At 43.3% G+C, this 12,212-nt stretch overlaps 1 protein-coding gene across 1 annotated transcript; it reads right to left on the bottom strand.

Moving 5' to 3' along the window:
- Positions 1-303: 303 nt before the first annotated feature.
- Positions 304-11,727, bottom strand: LOC311120963 (WD and tetratricopeptide repeats protein 1-like). Its single transcript, XM_084157911.1, has 16 exons — positions 11,432-11,727; positions 10,885-11,020; positions 10,519-10,602; positions 10,365-10,411; positions 10,153-10,264; positions 9,858-10,045; positions 8,864-9,046; positions 8,423-8,517; positions 8,064-8,179; positions 7,743-7,815; positions 7,227-7,320; positions 6,881-7,051; positions 6,365-6,600; positions 5,931-6,099; positions 4,576-4,768; positions 304-2,458 (listed from the first exon to the last, which is right to left on the bottom strand). The coding sequence occupies exons 2-16, from the start codon at positions 10,948-10,950 to the stop codon at positions 2,255-2,257; spliced, it is 2,031 nt and encodes a 676-aa protein (XP_084014037.1). The 5' UTR covers positions 10,951-11,020; positions 11,432-11,727; the 3' UTR covers positions 304-2,254.
- Between the last annotated feature and the right edge of the window lie 485 nt (positions 11,728-12,212).

The raw sequence follows: 12,212 nt of genomic DNA, 5'->3' as shown, positions 1-12,212 counted from the left end.
CTCCCACCTCTCCTTGGCAGATGATGTATTATGCACATATTAAAAAGTCAGCAAAAGCTGAAACGCTAAAAGACATTTTTAAATGACAGGAAAGCTCCACTTTGTTCATCATATTGGAGTAGCCCAGATATTCAGGGACCTCACCTGCATCTTGCCAGGAGCAGAGATACTGAATGGATAGTTGTGGATCTGTGTGTAGGCTAGGAACAGTGTGCAGGTGGAAAACATTAGTAATACAATCCAAATCATCATTACCCTGGTTAAATACAGGTCAGAGGTGAAACACAAATTCGAGACAAGTGGTTCAACAATATTAGTCCTCTTTTATTTTTCTCTTGCAGCAAACTGTCATTGGATTTTTCCCAAAGAAAAATAAACAAATAAAACATTTCTTAAATTATTTTTTAACAAAGAAATTACACATGGAAGCCTAGTGTTCGAGGACTCCATCCTTAAGTTTTCTTTGAACCCACCTGTCATCAGTGAGCTGGAGGTTTGCTGGCCGGCCAGAGGACCGAGAGGCTCATTGTCCAAATTTGCCCTTTACAATCTCATATAACCTCATAAGCAGAACTTCAACTGCAGCAGAGGACTCATGCTGGGTCCAAAGCTACAGGAAGGGAAAAATCCCTATCCCAATCTTCCCCCAAAAAGGATCTCAAGAAGATATTTTCTGGGGAAAGCTGAAAGTGCTCGTGTGGGGACCTTGATCCCCAAAAGCCACCAAATGGATGGCCTCTATGCCATGCATGAGTGATATTAGGACTGGTGGTATTGCCCTAGGGTAGTGTAATACCCTTCTCTCTCCATCACTTTACCTCTCTCTGTTCAGAGCGTCAGTCCAACATAGGTTAACGTTCCCATAATTCCCAGGTTCCCAGAAATTCTGGTTGGAAGATTCCCGATTTCATGCTTATTCCATCCGGATCCCGGTAATCTACCAACCGGGATTTCTGGAAAAACTGGGAATTTTGTGGAAATTACCAGAATTTTGCCACCTTAGTACAACAAAGTTCGACAGATTTTCCGACCAATCAACACCTGACTATCAATGAAATCAAACCCCCTAAACTTAACCCCACAACCCTCCTTTAGAATTATCCGTCTCTACATCGTTATCAACAAATGACAGAGGAGCAAATGTCTAAGTGTTGGAGAAAATGTGAGGAGCTACTGCTTCAGTTTGACAGCTTTGTCTTAACCTACATAATAAAAGTAAAAGGGAAACATTTTGCATACCTGTCAATAAAATAGGCATATATAGCCACATGAATAACTTCTCAACGATAACAGACAAAGCAAATGCAACATGAATCCTTGGCCATTTTTACTTTCAAAACTTTTAACAAATGAAAAATCGAATAAGAGAAAAACTTTTTTTTTTGCCAAACCGTGTTTAAAAGAAACAAGGTGCACAATCCTATCAACACATTTAATTTGAGTTGGAGAAACACTTCAAGACTGGGTAACACTTAAAGGCAAGACTTCTTGTGCTCTCTTCCTGTTGACCAATATTCCAACGACTTAAAAAAATGATTGTAAATCGAAAACTTTAGGTAGAGACTTTCAGAGCTGGAGAGGGGCTGAGAGTGACCTCTTATCCTCCATTTGAAAAGCCCACTAGAGATGAAACAAAGCAACTTCCTGTGGCCTCAAGTCTCATCCTCCAATGAGGACACTGACTATTGGGGCCTCGCTTTGATCTCTAACCTCTGCGCCGTCTGCAGGCTACACTACCAGAGGCCTGGGGCTTCTGCTTGTAGTGTTTCCCTCCAACGTGCTCCTTCTTGAAGAGGGTTTCGAAGTGGTTGACTCCTAGCTCATAGTGAGAGATTGGGGAGTGATGGAGTGCTCTCCTCTTCTTTACCGTATAGGCCCAGTCCCCCAGGCTTGGAGCAACGGAGGGAGAGGCCGAGGTGATGTCGTTGGTGTTCTTAAAGGGGTGAAAGGTCGTTGTTGTCACCCTCGTGGAATCCCCTCGCCAAACTGGTTTCCTCCAATCCTGTCTCGGGATGTGAAGGAGGAGGGCGGTGCATAGCGCAGAGCTGTGACATGACATTCACTCGATGTTGCCTTCGCTTTAGAGGGGTGAATGAAACATTGACAAACGGAATATCTATGGTGCTTTTTTCCCCTCCTCACAGACACACACACAGACGTACACACAGACAGCCTCAGGGTTTGGGAGGGGGTAGGGGAGGAGTGCCTTGCGTCCTGCTGCCTCCATACTGTATGTGGTGTTGGGCCTGCTAGTCTAGCTGGGCCGGCACTGCACCTGGCCGTCTGAGCTGTCCTCATCGTCTGAGCCCTCTGGCCCGCGGCCACTGAGGCCCGTGATGCGGTAACCCATGTTGAGCAGCATGACCTCCAGGGGGTCGGCGTTCATACGCCGCTGGTTGGCTGCAGCCGCGCCCTCCATGTCCTCCACCACGCGCCCGTTCCCACTCTCACTCTCCGTCTGGATGGAGGGAAAAGGATGGAGAGAAAGAAAGGTAAGAAAAGGGTTTACTTCTGGTGTATTGTAAAGTCAGCCTTTTTTACATCAGACTACTACAAAGGAGGCCATAGGAAAGGATAGATCATAGTGCAGCCTCAATTGTGACAATCCAATAATCAGATGTACTATTGTGTTTATTTATTTATTGCGCAATCCTTGATAATTTTTAATGCATGTATTGGCAGTTCTTGGCTGTAAATGTATTTTTTTAATCATCAAATACATTCTATCAAAGAATCAATCATGTTGGTGATTGAATGGATTGCTTTTTAAATGCATCTACTCTATACAGTGGCTTGCGAAAGTATTCACCCCCCTTGGCATTTTTCCTGTTTGTTGCCTTACATACTGGAATTAAAATTGATTTTTTGGGGGGTTTGTATCATTTGATTTACACAACATGCCTACCACTTTGAGGATCCAAAATATTTTTTATTGTGAAACAAACAAGAAATAAGACAAAGAAAACAGAAAACTTGAGCGTGCATAACTAGTCACCCCCCCAAAGTCAATACTTTGTAGAGCCACCTTTTGCAGCAATTACAGCTGCAAGTATCTTGGGGTATGTCTCTATAAGCTTGGCACATCTAGCCACTGGGATTTTTGCCCATTCTTCAAGGCAAAACTGCTCCAGCTCCTTCAAGTTGGATGGGTTCTGCTGGTGTACAGCAATCTTTAAGTCATACCACAGATTCTCAATTGGATTGAGGTATGGGCTTTGACTAGGCCATTCCAAAACATTGAAATGTTTCCCCTTAAACCACTCAAGTGTTGCTTTAGCAGTATGCTTAGGGTCATTGTCCTGCTGGAAGGTGAACCTCCGTCCCAGTCTCAAATCTCTGGAAGACTGAAACAGGTTTCCCTCAAGAATTTCCCTGTATTTAGCGCCATCCATCATTCCTTCCATTCTGACCAGTTTCCCAGTCCCTGCCGATGAAAAACATCCCCACAGCATGATGCTGCCACCACCATGCTTCACTGTGGGGATGGTGTTCTCGGGGTGATGAGAGGTGTTGGGTTTGCGCCAGACATAGCGTTTTCCTTGATGGCCAAATAGCTCAATTTTAGTCTCATCTGACCAGAGTGCCTTCTTCCATATGTTTGGGGAGTCTCCCACATGCCTTTTGGCGAACACCAAACGTGTTTGCTTAAAGAAAAAAATAAGCTATGGCTTTTTTCTGGCCACACTTCCGTAAAGCCCAGCTCTGTGGAGTGTACGGCTTAAAGTGGTCCTACGGACAGATACTCCAATCTCCGCTGTGGAGCTTTGCAGCTCCTTTAGGGTTATTTTTGGTCTCTTTGTTGCCTCTGATTAATGCCCTCCTTGCCTGGTCCGTGAGTTTTGTTGGGCGGCCCTCTCTTGGCAGGTTTGTTGTGGTGCCATATTCTTTCAATTTTTTTATAATGGATTTAATGGTGCTCCGTGGGATCTTCAAAGTTTCTGATATTTTTTTATAACCCAACCCTGATCTGTACTTCTCCACAACTTTGTCCCTGACCTGTTTGGAGAGCTCCTTGGTCTTCATGGTGCCGCTTGCTTGGTGGTGCCCCTTGCTTAGTGGTGTTGCAGACTCTGGGGCCTTTCAGAACAGGTGTATATATATACTGAGATCATGTGACACTTAGATTGCAAACAGATGGACTTTATTTAACTAATTATGTGACTTCTGAAGGTAATTGGTTGCACCAGATCTTATTTAGGGGCTTCATAGCAAAGGGGGTGAATACATACGCACACAGCACTTTTCCATTATTTATATTTTAGACTTTTTTGAAACAAGTAATTTTTTTCATTTCACTTCACCAATTTGGACTATTTTGTGTATGTCCATTACATGAAAGCCAAATAAAAATCCATTTAAATTACAAGTTGTAATGCAACAAAATAGGAAAAATGCCAAGGGGGCTGAATACTTTTTGCAAGGCACTGTATATTAGTGTCCTTGGTGCTGATGTGTTTTATACATCCCGTATCTTGCTGTATGTAGCCTACCATTCCACACAAAATAAGTTTGCTCATGGGGGAAATTAAATTATTTGAATTTAATTTAATATAATTGAATAATGTTGTTAATGACCTCTGGCCTTGGGTTCCAGAGCCGCACCACAGGGTCGATGCCGCTGGTAGCCAGGAAGCAGTAACTGGGGTGAGGCTGCAGGCAGTTGACTATGGATTCGTCCCCCTGGAGGATCCGCACCAGGTTAGCAGTCTCCTTCTCCCAGATGAAGAAGGAGCCGTCGTCGGAGCCGCTCACAATGTACTGGCCTTTACTGGGGGGTGACGAGAGATTATATATACACCAAACAGAAATAAAACGCAACATGTAACTATTTCAAAGATTTTACTGAGTTACAGTTCATATAAGGAAAATCAGTCAATTTAAATAAATAAATTAGGCCCTTATCTATAGATTTCAAATGACTGGGAATACAGATATGCATCTGTTGGTCACAGATCAATTTTTTTAAAAGTAGGGGCGTGGATCAGAAAAACAGTCAGTATCTGGTGTGACCACCATTTGCCTCATGCAGTGGTACACATCTCCTTCGTATAGAGTTGATCAGGCTGTTGATTGTGGCCTGTGGAATGTTGTCCCACTCTGTTCACAACGTTGACATCAGCAGCTGTGGTCTGCGGCTGTGAGGCGGCTTATGGTAGAGAAATTAACATTCAATTCTCAGGCAACAGCTCTGGTGGACATTCCTGCAGTCAGCATGCCAATTGCATGCTCCCTCAAAACTTGAGACATCTTGAGACATCTGTGACAAAACTGCACATTTTAGAGCAGCCTTTTACAGCACAATGATCATCCTGTTTAATCAGATTCTTGATATGCCACACCTGTCAGATGGATGGATTATCTTGGCAAAGGAGAAATGCTCAATAACAGGGATGTAAACAAATTTGGGATCTTTTATTTCAGCTCATGAAACATAGGACCAACACTTTACATGTTGCGTTTATATTTTTGTTTGAGCGAGAGAACTGTTAGACCTTGTCATTGTTTGACACGGCACACAGGTGGCAGAGACATTTCGGTAACATTTAATTTGAAGGGTACTTAAATAAGGACTTCATAATGCATTCTTGATCAAAACAAGGCATTCATAAGCAGTACATGAGCATTATTTCATTCTTATGTCAACTACCGCAATTTGATAACTTATGAACTGCTCATGAATCCGTTATGAAGCTCTTAAGGAGGCAGCGAAGTTTCTATAGAACAGCATCATGTGTTTCTTTTTTAAAAGGGCTGAAAATAATGTTGCACACTATTATATATGTTCCCAAAAATTGAATTAGTAAACATAACGTTAGTCAGCACCTCTACAAAAAATGTGTGCGTCAGCGCATGCTTCTTACTTTTCTTTACATGTCAACAACTAATATTAACATATAGAGTGGTTTTAGTGTCTAAAATGCTCCACTGACCTGCCAAAGAAGTTGGCCTCCTTGATGTCTGTGGTGGTGTTGCAATGACCACAGTAGCGGTGTTTGTAGTCGTAGCTGCGCTCTCTCAAGACGACCTCGTCTTCCGGGATGGGCTCCTTCCTGCTAAACGTGTGGAAACGGATCGAGCTGTTGCCCTTTTTGTCCTCAGCTATGAACAGACACGACATGGAAATAAACAAAAACAAACAAATAAACAACGCATTATATCAAATCAAATCCATACACTAACTAACACTGTATTAATTTGCACAATTGCCTTTGTGGTATACATAAGGTATTTTGAATTGAAGCAACATATCAACACATAAAAAAACATATTGTAAGTCAATGTGGGAAAGGTCAGCCAAAATCACACTTTATTTGTGGGGGGAAATGATTACCCAACCCAGCATCACCATTTAACCCCTTCTCACCAGAGTCCATCTTGGAGAAGAGGGCGGCCTTGATGTCCTTATCCAGGGCGTCGCAGGCGCTGCTGTGGGCTTGCTCGGGGAACTTGCCCTTGAAGTCATCCAGGCACTCCAGAGCCTCAGCCACGTACTTCAGCTCAAAGAGGCAGCGCGCCAGCCGGAAGTGGGCCTTCAGGTGCCCAGGGTTGAGGGACAGGGCCTTCAGACAATCCCTCAGCGCATCGTAGTGGTCACCGTCCCTGGGGGGAGAGAGAGAACACATCACACACACACAACTGTAAATACCATACAGTCACACACACAATGTGTGTACCAGCATAGTGGTAAACCGTTTTAAACGTGGTGAAACAGGGACATTATACCTGAACTCATCATTTTTTGGGGGGGTTTTACGTTGTAAAACATTTCGCTACAGTATGCCCTACTGAACATGACCATGTTCTGTAATAGGAGAAACACAGAAGGAGAGTAGATGAGGCTAGGGGTCAGCTAGGGGTCAAGATTGAAAAAGCCTCCTACCACTTGCGCTTCATGTAGGCGGCAGCACGGTTCCCGTACAGCATGGCGTTGTGGCTGGCCTCGTGGATGCCCAGACTGTACAGCTGGATGGCCTGAGTCCACTGCTGCCGCGCAAACGCGTCGTTGGCTTGCTGCTTTATCCGCTCCAAGTGAGGCGGCAGATCACCAGAACTAGGGAAGAAAGATGAGAGGAGGACGAGATGAGAGAGTGATAAGAGAGTAACTAGGGATGTCACCTCCCATAGCGTAGTGTTTCTATAAATACACTAGGGCTAAGCTATCTGTTGCTGAATGTAATATGTGGGTGAAAATTAAAGATTAAAATCAAACGTGAGAAAAAGGTTACCCAGAGAAGACTTTGCTTTCTGCGAATCGAAGTCGGCTGGCTGGCAAGTGAATTCCATTTGACACACCGTTGGTTGTCTTTCCATTCTGAACATCTGTTGGGATATCAAGATTTTAGAAATCCCCATATAGTTCTGGGCATTACAAAGTTACAAAGTACTGCAGCACAGTAAAGAACATTTGCCGCAAAGTAACTGCACTGTCAGGGACATTTTAAAAAATGCATTTCATTCCATGGGTTATTGTCAAGTGATTGATAATGACCTTGGTGGTTGTCACCCTGCGAGAGAGTAGTTTGTCACATTGACAATGTACCTTGACATACATTGCTGCTGCAAGGCATTTTGAAGAATTCACTTTTTAATGCCCAGATCTGTATATAAACTATGGGCAGACCTTCAGCGAGCAACTACACCCCTCCATATAACTCATTGGTCATAAATAATGCATACTGTACATGTCATTTTAATGGCCAAATACTGTAGTAAGCTTTGGGCTATTTCCATAGTCATAATACCTGTTAATTGGCACTTTTTCGGAAGCAGATAGGTGTACGGTTTCTGTTTGAACGTCAAGTCAAATAGATACACCTGCAGACAAGAGAAAATACATTCCCGGCAAAGTTACCCTTCTGACCCAACCACAGGTAAATCAACAACTTGAATGATTTGGTTTGAGAGTTAAAGTAGTATGCTTGTTGGAATTCAAACCTGACAATCTGAGAAAGAGATGGATTTTTGCCTAGTGGGCTGACCTGGAGGTTTGACCTGAAATAAGAGTTTAACTTCTAGGACGTTTCCTATTCTAGGATGTTTCCACTTCTAGGAAGCAGCCTTACCTGTTCTCCTCCCATGTTAACTAGCAGCTCGGTGCCGTCGGGGCTGAAGGTGACGTAGGTGGCCACCAGGACCCTCAGGCGGTTATTGTAGTCAGGGAGCTTCACTGGCAGGTGCCCTGAGGTGATGGAATAAGGAGAAGAAGTTGGGTGAGAGGCATACAGAATCACTTTACCTGTCACACTAGTTTAATTCCATATATTGCAAATGACTGCGTTATAACTCACACATTGAACATGTGTTTTTTTACTGTTTATAATGCATTGTAGATACTGTATGGGCTTCATAGAAAGTGTTCACAGCTGTTTTTTATTAATACATTTTGTGCAATAAGCCAAACCATACGATCACACACACACACCTGCGACATAATACTGCCCCGCTCCGTCTGGGATGGGCTTCTGCCTGTCGCAGAATGTGTGCACTCCTGCCGATGTGCTCTGACTCGCAGACTTCCTGTGAATGGGAGTGGAGAAACATAAATGATTACCAAATCATGCTCCATCTGTGTATATAAAAAGTCTCAAAGCTGAGAAAAGAACATTGGTATGACTGATGATAGCCCAGAGTAGTAGGGAGACATATTAAACGTTCTATCCAATAGTCGTGCATATTCCTTATGAGATATGACATTTAAAACTATTCAATTAAAAACTCAAATTTGACAGTCAAGCAGTGAGAGCTAAATCCTAACTTCAGATTTGAGATGACTTGGACTTTCACGTAATTGTATTGATTTCAATGGAAACTTGAGTCACATACATCGATCTCAAGTTAGGATTCGGGCCTGTCTACTCCTCACCTGTGGTTGTGGATCATGCGCATGTCGTAGAGGCGTACAAAGGGCCCGTTGGCGCCCACTGCTAGGTAGTTATTATTTTGCGGGTTGACAGCCAAACACTTAGCCTCCACCAGCTGACCACAGTATTCCGTCAGGTCGATGAGCACCTCCGAACGCTTACTGCTCTCCCTCAGGTCATATTGCCTAAAGTATTAGTAGAAGAAAGCACATCATGATGACATCAATCATCTCCAGAGAGTCAGAGCTAAGCTCTTTAAAAATATTGTTTGTTTTGAATTCTATCAAATACTAGACTTTTGCAAGGTTTAAATTGCATGTAAGTTGTTGCAAAACCGCAATTTGTGTCCAAATCCAGCTTGCTCAAAAACAAACAACTAACTACTATACTCTGTACGTGGGAGCCATATTTTGAGGTTGAAGACTACTGATTGGGTTAGTCAAAAAACAAAAACATAAGCCATCATTGCAACATTGGCCCTTTGAGTCATAAGCAAGGGGGCAGACAGGCAGTGATGTACTGTAGAGACAGTAGGATACTAAAGCCCCCCCCCCCCCATCATTCACTACCTGTGTCTGAGCTAACCCCCCTATGGGAACCATAGCCTGAAGCCAACCACGCATCTGCAGTAGTCCACAATGCCAACTGCACACCTGAGCTTTCAAGGATACTTAAAGGGTATTGTCTGGAGATACATTAATCTCCAAGACAGTGTGTGATGGAAGTGCTGCTGGAGGCATGTGGCCACAGAGTCCCAGAGAAGTCCCTGGGAGAGCCAAGGAACTGGTAGGGAACGTCTTGAGGTAAGGAAGGGGCCCACGGCATAACACTTCCATTCCAACCTTACTGTTTCATGTCATCTTTGCACCTTCGACATTCTACTACAAGCCAGTAGAAATAACATGATGCATCCGACAATTTATCTGACACAGTGTCACCTTAACCAATGAACATATTTGGATGCTCCAATGGTTAGCTAGCTACAGGGGCTCTGACCTGATGATGCCGTCCTCCGCAGCGCTCCAGAAGGTGTTAGGCCACATGGGGGCCGTAGCGATGCGCTTGACACGGTTGGTGTGGTCGGAGAACATGTGGATGGTCTCCTTGACTGACACATCATGCACGTGAACCTTGGTGTCTGCTGCACCCGTCACTAGGATACGGTCACCTGAGTGAGGGAGAAACTGCAAAGGGGGGGACGGGAAAAAAACGAGAATAAAATAAGAAACAATAAGAAAGAAGCTTCATTTCTACACACAGACTTTCCCCATCAAGCAGTTTATGTTTTTACCTTCACAGAGAAGATGTTTGCTGCATGCCCTGTGTGCATAGTGGTGAGCTTCTTGTGTTTGAAGGGGTCCCAGATTATGCAATGTTGGTCATCTGAGCCCGATGCCAGCAGACTGCATAGAACAAGAGCAAACATTACAGATAGGCCAACATAAATGTAGACGTGGTAAATATGGTCAGTAAATAGAACCCTGGTTTCAGCTCAGGACCTACTCTCCCCGTTCATTCCATTCTAGGCAGTTGACACACCCAGTGTGGCCCTGTTGACACAACAGATACAGTCAGATTGGCAAAGATGTTAATGCTGAATGTGTGCAGAAACACACACACACACACACACACACACACACACACACAAACAAATCACCTGCAGCTCTGCCTCCAGTCCAAGTCTATTGATGAAGGGGTCCGTGACATGATACTGCCTTTGGAAGCCCAATGCTCTCTTGTCCTGCAGACATTAAGGCAAAACATCACCTGTCTCCCCCCAAAAATATCCTGTCTCACTCTGTCCAACATAATTAAAGCATTTCAGTGTACTAGTGTTCATTACTGAATAGATTGCAATGCAGATTGCATTTGAGGGTTGTTGATTTTTTTTATCCAGAAAACGAAATATGAAAATTCAGGTCAAAGTCAAATTTTAAATTCTTTGGGAATTAGCTAGGTCGGTTTGTTTGGGTAAAATAGTACAGTATTTCATAAAAACAGGGGCTTAAAACGTTGGACTCACCCTGATCTGCCTGTGCAGGATGTCTCTGGTGATGTTCACAGCAGACATGGCCTCACAGCAAGTCATTGAGCACGGACTAGAGGTGCAGTGTCAAAGGTCAGATGGCATCTGCACAGTCTCTAGGAATGGGCTGCAACTTGAGAAATTGAATAGAACGGACATCAATGGACACTGGAGTAATGTACACCTCCTAAATAGATGAGGGGTTCCCAAGTGTTTTGAGGTTTAAATACTGAAACATAACTGTTAGCTAACTAGAACGTCAACTGGTTATATCTCAGCTAGCCAAGTGGCGGTCTTCAGATAGCTATGTACACACAATTCCTTCCTAATACTAGCCATTGCGACTGATGTTTACATTAGCCAACTAACGGTAGCTAGCTGGATTAGCTGCTGGGAGGCTAGTTACCAATAGCCAATAATAACAAGTCGTAAACGCACACAATGACAGCAGGCTGGGTTGGCCTCCCAAAAACACAGACATACAGATACAGCCCCGTCACCGTAACTAGATATTTCTGGCATTCCCTAAAAAAAAGCGTTGTACCTGTGTCGTCTGGCCTTCACCTCGAAATCGTTCCCAATCTTTGCCCAAGTTTCCAGATAACGATAGAGCCAGCTATACAGCCAGCTAAGTTCCTGAGCTACAGTAGCTAGCTAGCTAAGCTAACGTGAGATGATTTATTCAAGAAACGGGGAATTCTCAATGCACTAGTTCTCTATCTATCTAGCACTTTAGCTACTCCTTACCAATGAAAGTCAAACTGTAGCAAGAGCGCTTCATATTCAATATTTTGCTAAGAATTTACAAGTGTTGACTGTCACTACTTACATTGGTTTCTCAACTGACTGAACCCTCCCACTACCCTTACGTGAACAAGCTGACGTGAACTATGCTTTGTATACGAAGTTTAGGAAGAAAATTATGAGTACACCACTCTGTGAATTGCACCGCTGTTTTATTTTTCGTCGCACGACTGTACTGTTGAGTGACAGGTCAATTCCACAAATGAAAAAGTTGCAAAGATCCTTTGCATGTTTTTATTTTATTTTTCCAGTGGTGTAAAGTATTTAAATAAAAATACTTTAAAGTACTACTTAAGTATTTTTTGGGGGATATCTGTACTTTACTTTAATATTTATATTTTTGACAGCTTTAACTTTTACTTCACTACATTCCTAAAGAAAATGATGTACTTTTTACTCGATACATTTCCCCTGTCAAGCAAAAGTACTCGTTACATTTTGAATGCTTAGCAGGACAGAAAAACATCCCTGGTCATCCCTACTGCCTCTGATCTGGCAGACTCGCTAAACACAAATGCTTA

Source organism: Coregonus lavaretus (assembly GCF_964263955.1).
Source record: "Coregonus lavaretus genome assembly, chromosome: 3".
Classification (NCBI taxonomy): domain Eukaryota; kingdom Metazoa; phylum Chordata; class Actinopteri; order Salmoniformes; family Salmonidae; genus Coregonus; species Coregonus lavaretus.
This window is presented reverse-complemented; position numbering and strand designations above follow the sequence as displayed.

Coding starts and splice junctions, on each gene's coding strand:
- LOC311120963 (XM_084157911.1), bottom strand. CDS start 10,950: ATGACTTGCTGTGAGGCCATGTCTGCTGTGAACATCACCAGAGACATC. Junction 10,265..10,364: donor GAATGGAATGAACGGGGAGA/GTAGGTCCTGAG, acceptor TGTTCTATGCAG/TCTGCTGGCATCGGGCTCAG. Junction 2,459..4,575: donor TCTGGAACCCAAGGCCAGAG/GTCATTAACAAC, acceptor CCCTCCATCCAG/ACGGAGAGTGAGAGTGGGAA.